The 8,465-nt window shown below is 29.3% G+C and overlaps 1 protein-coding gene across 1 annotated transcript; it reads right to left on the bottom strand.

The window, feature by feature from the left end:
• Window positions 1-5,591: 5,591 nt before the first annotated feature.
• On the bottom strand, window positions 5,592-6,567 carry LOC136078719 (zinc finger MYM-type protein 1-like). Its single transcript, XM_065794509.1, has 2 exons — window positions 6,433-6,567; window positions 5,592-6,281 (listed from the first exon to the last, which is right to left on the bottom strand). The coding sequence occupies exons 1-2, from the start codon at window positions 6,565-6,567 to the stop codon at window positions 5,592-5,594; spliced, it is 825 nt and encodes a 274-aa protein (XP_065650581.1).
• Window positions 6,568-8,465: the final 1,898 nt, after the last annotated feature.

Raw genomic sequence — 8,465 nt, 5'->3', positions numbered from 1 at the left:
ATATATATATATATATATATATATATATATATATATAAATTTATTGTTTTGTTCAGGTTTTAGTCTTTTTGGTTAGAAGTTTTTCCATATGCAATGCTGATATTAGTAAGTCCGTTTGTTTTGCTTTTTAATTCAAACTCTTAAACAATTTGACATATTACAGATAAATCTAAATTAAAAGTATAAAACTTACTCCAAAAAAAATTTGCATATTTATCAAGCGTTGTACAAGTGTGCGTTTATTTATAAAACATTAATCGATACTTGGCGTATGCTAAATGATATGGATACGTCTATGATACGTCTTAAATTATATTTAAAACGGATAAATGATCTTTTGTTCATTTCAACTATAAGAGATGTTGCTTAAATAACACTGCTTTTAAACTACACACTGTTTTCGATTGTTTTGTTCTTTAAAAAATTTATAGTAATGGTTTATTACTTAAAGAATATTGTTTAATTTTTTGGGGAATTTTACTAATTGTTAAAACAGAGAGCTTTTAACTTTTATCATTATAGATAATTATATATTAAAGTTGTAGATAATTGATAAATATAGGTAATAATCCATTAACAATATTATATTTTTAGAATTAACTTCAAAAAATTCTAGAAAACTGAATGTTTTATGCCAGTCTGAAGATAGTACCAACCTAACATTTGCTTAGTAATCAACGTAACTCTGTGTCTATCGCACTTAAAGTGTGACGTTTTAGAAAATAAATTATTCATTGAACTTTATGCTGTTTTTTATAAAATCAAAAAATCAAGTCATTGGTATTTATTTTTGGCAATTGTTTTATATAGACATGATTAAACAGTTTTTTAGCCTTTTACTTCGAATTAAGTATAAAATATTATATTACCATAATGTATATAGTAGTCAATATAAATGCTTTTGGCATTTTTATAAGTTCAAAAGCATTGATAATTAGTTAATGCTTTTGAACTTATAAAAATGCCAAAACAGTGAAGTGCATAATAACATTTTATAAAAAATTTATATATATAGAATTTTTCATATATATAATTTTATTTATTACTATTATATGCATTCATCTTTTTATGGGTATCTTTATGGTAAATTAATATATAAAGTTTTTCTTGATGACTCATAATAAAGATTCAGATTTAGATAGCTCAATTACCCATAAAAAATCCATTAACATTTTATATTTTTAACTCCACATGGAACTAGACAGGTAAGCATTTCCTCGACAGTAAAAATGCTTTTTTTTTTTGACTTTGTAACTTTTCGCATATTTAATGATAGTGAGGGTATTTGTGGATTTTTATTTAATATAAATCCAGGTTCAGGATTTTTTGTATTTGAGTTTAGTTACTTCCAGATAACTTTTAAACTCCAAACTTTTGTATGCTCATACTGATGTCACGCCTCCGGGAACCTGGGAACAAAAATACCCTAAAAAATTAGGCATCACCCACCATAAAATGGAAAAAAAGGTTTGTCAAAATACTATCTAAAATGCTATGACTTGATGGAAATTCATTTAAGGATTATAGTTTTCTTACATAAAGACAACATTAAGCTGTTTTCTTTTCTTTATTCAATGATAATCTGTCTCTTATAAATTCTAATGGCAATCAGAGACGGGTCCAGGTGGTGGGAGGGAGGGGCGGGAGAGAAGAGGGGTTTGCATTTTCGCACCCCCTCTACCAGAATCTGAAAGTCCTCAAATATCTTAAGAATAGAGGACTTTTTTTTTTTAGGAGACGCAATTGTGATACAAAATACAAAAATATTTCAACATCCCTCTACCTCCCCAACCGAAAATTCCGGGATCCGTCACTGATGGCAATTTATTTTAATTTACAAACCTCAAAAATAATCATTAAACATATTAACATTTATACTTAAATCAAACAAACATTACCAATAATTATAAACCCACTTAAATTACAAACCATAAGAATATATCAAAGAATATTCTGACATTTCATAGTATAATATATATATGATCACCAGGATTTAAAATTTAATTAAAAAAGATTATTATATTAAAGTTTATATTATAGAAATATAAACTTTACACCCCTCTAAACTTTTAGAAGGGTGTAAAATTTAATTAATTTTTAGGGTACTTTGTATTCTCAAGCTCAATAACTCAAAAAAAAATTCGTTGACGAGACTCGTTTTATATTCTAGTAACCCCCTGATTATTGAATGCACGTCTGAAGGTATCAGCGCAAATTTGGGCAAAACGTTCTTATATAACAAAAGTATGATAATATAAAAGTTTGAAGATTAGAACTTAACTGGGACTTATTTAACACAAATCTCACCCCCTGAAATTTTTGTGAAAATTCGTAAGTTTGTTTGACAAATTATTACGTGTATTGTATTAAGTAAAAAAGCGTTTTCTTACGTTAAACACAAAGTTGAATTGAGTAATTTAACCTTACGTTTAATACAAGAAAACTAACTGATATACAATCTCTCATTTAGAATCATTTAAATAAAGTGTGTCTTTTAAAAGTTCATTACTTCTAAACACAAGAAAAAAGTTTTATATTTTTAATTTTATATTTGTTCTTGGCTTCTATATCTATTCTCGGCTCAAAGTACTTTGATTTTACTGTAATTAGGTTCAACTTTAATTTTTTAATTTTCAGGCTCAGGTATTATCTTTTTGTAAAAGTTCATACTTCAGTATACAAAGATTAGTACTCTAGTATACTAAAACTTTATACTCTTGTACACAGGTCAACAAAAAAGTTTCATCAGGAAGATAAAATAGCTAGGAAGTTCACGCCTCTTTCTTTACCAATATCGCTTATCTGGGTCCACTCGGTATCAAACCATGGACCTATTGTTTCAAAACTCTAGCAACTGCGTCACAGCTACTTAAATAACTTTGTTAAAGCTAACTTGGGTAGATTTATTATACAAGTATTACGCTACCTTTTCGAAAAGTTAGTGCAGCAAAATTGAAGGCGGGAGTTTTTGTTGGGCCACAAATGGAGCTTTTATTGGATACTAAACTTGAAAAGACCTCAGTTCACTGGAAATAAAAGCTTGGATGGCTGCCATATGGACATGCACAAACTTTTTGTGGGATTAAAAGTCTCGTGCATTTAAGGATGGAGTTCCAAAACTCTATAAAAAAATACCTATAAAAAAATGGATTGTCTAATGTCTTTGAAAATGCACTTCCTGTATTCCCATTAACGTTTTATTCTCGAAAACCTTGGTGCAGTTAGTCACGAGAAAAGGGGAGCGCCTTCATCAAGACATTAGAGCTATGGAAGTTTGTTACCAAGAATTTTATAAAAAAATACATGCACGCACACACACACACACACACACACACACACACACACACACACACACACACACACACACACACACACACATATAAGCTCTATGTTAAGAACGTCTTTATGGGACACCTAAAAAAAAAAATTAAAAAATATATATATATATATCACGCAATACTGTCATCTATGTTAGAGATACTGTTTTTATGTGTTTAAGTAATCAATATATATCTGCGCATCTAGAATGCACTTAAAAGATAATTCTTATATAAAATTTGTAAGGTCTTAAAATCAGACTTTTTCTATCAAAATAAATAAACGGGGTGAGGGTTCTAATTAGCTCTCAGAATGCGGTATATTGTATTATGCACATATTAACTTCTTTTTGCTCTATAAGCAACTTTTAAATTAGTTACTTTCCTTTCGTTTAGTAAAATGTATTGAAGTAAATAAGAAATAGGTATAGTTTAGATTAAAAAAGACTTTCAAAAGTATTTTACGGATCCGGATAGCTTGTTTTTATTAATGAACAAATAAATAAAAAATAAACAACCAAATTCAAAACTTTTAGTGATAACGTCATTAACGAGCCGTATAGAGAGTTTAAAAACTGTTTAAAACTTTTTTTTATAATATAACTAACTCAAAGATTGTTTGAACTATTTAAAAATTTGAACATGAATTCTCTGATATGTTTAAAGAATAGTGAATATGAAACTGTTACAAATATGTTATTCTATGAAATCTATTTTCTATTATCAAAAGTTATCTTTTCTTAAAAAACCAGTAAAAAATTATACTATGATAACAAAATTATATAAAAAATTATTATATGATAACAAAAACTAGTCATAACCATATTTCTCTTCCACTTCAAACTTATTTTTATACCTTTTTTCAAGAAGAATTTTTTTATGTTATTTTTTTAACATAGTGTGCTGATATAAAGTCTAAATATCCGTGTTTTTATTTACCTCTGCCGTATAAAAAACCACAACTGATACCTATTTGTTTAACACAAAAATTATTCAATCAATCATTTACTTAACTTTATAAACTAAATACAAAGTTAGGATCAGTCATAAACTGATATTTAACTGACAAAAAAACGTGACGACCTACAAATATTCATTATAAATTTGAAAAATGTAAAACATATTTCAAGTAAATGAACAATATCAGGTAATATAGTAATAATAATAATAATAATAATAATAATAATAATAACAATAATAATAACAACAATAACAATAATAATAATATTAATAATAACAATAATAACAATAATAATAATAGCAATAATAAGAGGGCCGGCGCCAGAGTATTTGGCACCCTGGGCGAATCTGACACACTGCGCTCCTACCCCCTCCCCAACTTACTTTCACAAAGGAATGCTTAAGTTATGTTATTACATTTTGTATTTACATTCGGAAGAATACATACACACATAATCATTAAGAAGCGTATATTTGTGTAACTTTATTATATATTAATAAATAATTTAAAAAACTTCGCGCTTTTATTTTTGCTAATGTAGAAACGAGTTCCGTCAGGTTAATGTTTCCAGCAATATCATGTTCAATTGACAGAGTAGCTAATCCAGCAAGTCTTTCTTGCTGCAAAGACGTTCTTAAAAATGTTTTTATCAGTTTAAGTTTTGAGAAGCGTGGGCTCACCGCTTACCACTAAACTGGGAAGTGTCAAGAGGATTCTTTAACTATAACAGTGTCGGGGACACAATCTGTTAGATTATTTTTTAATATAAAATTTAGTAAGTCTAGTGGCAATGTACACTTTGCAACACGTCTTGAAATTGATTTCAGTTCACTACATAGATCAACTCCATTGATATCTTTGGAGTCTCCATGTTGCAAAGCTTTCAAAGATTCAAGCAATGTTCCATAACTTCTTTGCTAGTTACACTCTGTTAACTGTGAACATTATAGAGAAAATCAAACAACGAACTTATTGTTTGTATAAGAGTAAATCTTTCTTCAACCGATTGTATTGCTGTGTCAAGAATAGCAAAGTAAAAGTTTATTTTAAATTTTTCTTTTGGATCTTGAATAGATTCGTCATCTCCTTCATATGTAAATTGTTTATTGTTTCTTCTGATACGGGTTGATTCGGGTTCAAAAAGTGCAGGTATCTTTAAACTGACTGCAATTTTAACTGTGACGAGTTGATGCAGAAAAGAATACACATACACGTTGCACCAGATCAAAGAAGGCTGTTGCTTCTAAGCAACATTTAACAGCATCATTAACAGCCAAATTCAATGTATGTGCACAGCAAGGAATAAACAATGCTCAGGGATTGACATCTAAAATTTTTCGTTGGACACCCTTATTTTTCCCCATCATATTTCTGCCATTGTCATATCCTTGACCGCGTAAGTTTTCAATAGATAAAGACATCTTGCCTAACTGCTTAATGATAGTTTCAGCCATTCCAGCACCAGTTGTTTTTTTTAGGGGCACAAAATCTAAGAAATGTTCCTTTATAGATGCTGTTGCTGCATTGCTATTTTCTGTATTTGAAATCATCCAACAAATGATCATAGTCATTTGTTCAACATGACCAGCACCATGTGTGTAATCTATAATTATTGAAAAGTACTTAGCATCACAAGCAGATATTAGAGTTTTTTGTTTGATTGCATCTGATAAAAGATGAATCAATTCATTTTGTATGTCTTTGCCTAGGTAATGTACATGTGTTTCATTGTCTTTAATTTTAATCTTTCGAAGATGCTTATCCATAAGTGGGTCAAACAAAGCTAAAAAGTCCACAAATTTCAGAAATTTTCCGTTATCAGCAGTGTTCAGTTTCTCATGTGTTCCACGAAAAGCAAGATTTTGCATTCCAAGAACTCTAACTAAAGGTATCAGCCGTTTCAATATTTGCTGCCAATACTGTTCTTCTTTTTTAACAAGACGCAAATGTTCGGCATCAATTATTTTATTGTTTCGCAGTTGCGGCTCAAACTTTTTCCTTGTCTAAAAATTCGCTAGATATTCACTGCTTTTCTCACATCCTGACAGAATTGCGGACAAGTTTTTTCTAATCATGTGAACCAAGAGATGACGCAGCTGTTGTGCTACTGGTAAACAGTTTGCAGCAGAAGCAATACACAGAGTCATTATTTACAGAATACTGCCGCCAATGTCTGCGAACTTCATCTCCATCGACCGGCCGGCAGTTGTAATAGTTTTTTGAAAATTTTTTTTGCATACTGTCCTTAGGAAAGTCAAACTGATTGACTTGTTTTGGTCCATGTTCCATTTTTTCTATAAAAGTTGTCGCATTTCATCATCAAATACGACCCAAGTAGCCGGATCGCTATAGTTAGCATATAGACCAGAGAATTTATCAATTTTATGCACTCCTGATTCTTTGAGTGCTACGTGTATTACATTATGTAATTCAAACTCTTCTGATTCTGTCATCTCATCGGCTTCCCTGTCTGCTTTAACTTGATTTTTTAACTCATCTGCACCATTTTCATTTCTCTGCGGTGAACATAGATACTTTAACAAAGAAACAGCCTGTTTTGTTATAAACCCTTCATTTGCAGCCCGTCGTTTACGATATTGCGCACCAGACAATGTTTTTCTTCTGCCATCGTGGATTGAAATAACAAAGGAAACTGCTAAAAATGATAAAAATGATCACCTCGTGCATCTTTAATATCTTTAAATTAAAATATTATTTTAACTTCTTTATAAAAGTTTTAAAGATACATATTAAAAAGCTCCATAAATATAATTAATAACACTCTATTAGTTATAAAAACACAATATAAATCAGTAATATAAATCAGTTAATTTGTTACTATACTACTTCGTAATTGCTATCATAGAATATTTAATTAAAATTAGTTTCTTACCATTTCTGAATTAACACGCCAGCAAAAACAATTTTCTCAATAAAGTTAAACGAGCTAAAATTTTCTATAAATGAGTAATGAAAACTTTGCATTGTATTAATTGCTACAAAATTTCATTCTGCATAAAAAGTATAAAAAGAAAAAGGAAATTGCGTCAAATGAAACAAAAGTATTAAAGTTGATTCTTTTGTTTTATTTGACGCGATTTAAAAAAGTGCCTTTTCAAATCTCCGAAATTTAATTCAAAGAGATTTGAAAAAGATTTTAGCAATGTTTTTATTATGCTTATTTTTTATGTAGCTAATTTTAGTGCCGCCCTAGGCGGCCGCCTAGTTCGCCTAGAGGTTAAACCGGCCCTGAATAATAATAATGATAATATTATAATAAAAAACAAAAACAAACAAAAAAAACACTAAAAATAATTTTAAAAAAAAAGCACTAAAAAAAGAAGCTAAAAGTAATAAATAACAGACTTTTATATAGAACGATAATAATACTGTAACAAAAACATCAGCAATAGCATGTTATTAAAGAAAAGAAGCAAAAACAATTTCAATTTTACAGGTACAAAGGATAAAGTCAAAACGACATGAAAAACAGTTATTGAGATAAATATCACAGCAGAAGCTTCACTTATTGTTTTTATCTTTGATAAATTCCTTTGTTGATGAAGAGAGCTCAACTTCTTTTTTTTAGATACGTTGACTAGATTTGAGAGGGAAGATGATTCCATGATTTAATAGATTTATATTTAATGGAATTAATACCATACTTAAGTGCTTGCTTTAAAGGTATTACAAGATTGTTACATGATGCTGATCTAAGAATTATGGCAATGATTTTTATTAACAAACTTATAATAACTATTGAAGCTTATTGGTAAGTTACTATGCAAACTGTCTTATACAAGTGCGCAATTCAGTGGGAATATTAGATCTTTTAGATTCATAATTTTTGAGAGATTATAAAGAATTTTAGAGTTAAATCTATTAGATTGGAAATCAAATATTTTAAGTGATTTGTTTTGAAGGCTTTCTATGATCTTTGTATACTTTGACTGATTTTGCCCCCATATCTGACAACCATAAAGTATATGCGAGTTAAATATAGCATACTATATATTTATGAGAGTCTCGTAGCTAAAAAAATCTTTGCCAACACTCCATTTGCACGGATGAGTTTAAGGGCAGTCTGCTTCAGTTAGTGTGTGAAGGAAAGATTTTCATCTAACATTATTCCTAAATACTTTATTTGATTAACAAGATTTAACTTTTGGCCGCTGATTCTGAAATTT

This window comes from Hydra vulgaris, chromosome 03 (assembly GCF_038396675.1).
Source record: "Hydra vulgaris chromosome 03, alternate assembly HydraT2T_AEP".
NCBI lineage: Eukaryota > Metazoa > Cnidaria > Hydrozoa > Anthoathecata > Hydridae > Hydra > Hydra vulgaris.
The sequence above is the reverse complement of the archived record's forward strand: the minus strand, read 5'-3'. Positions and strand labels throughout refer to the sequence as shown.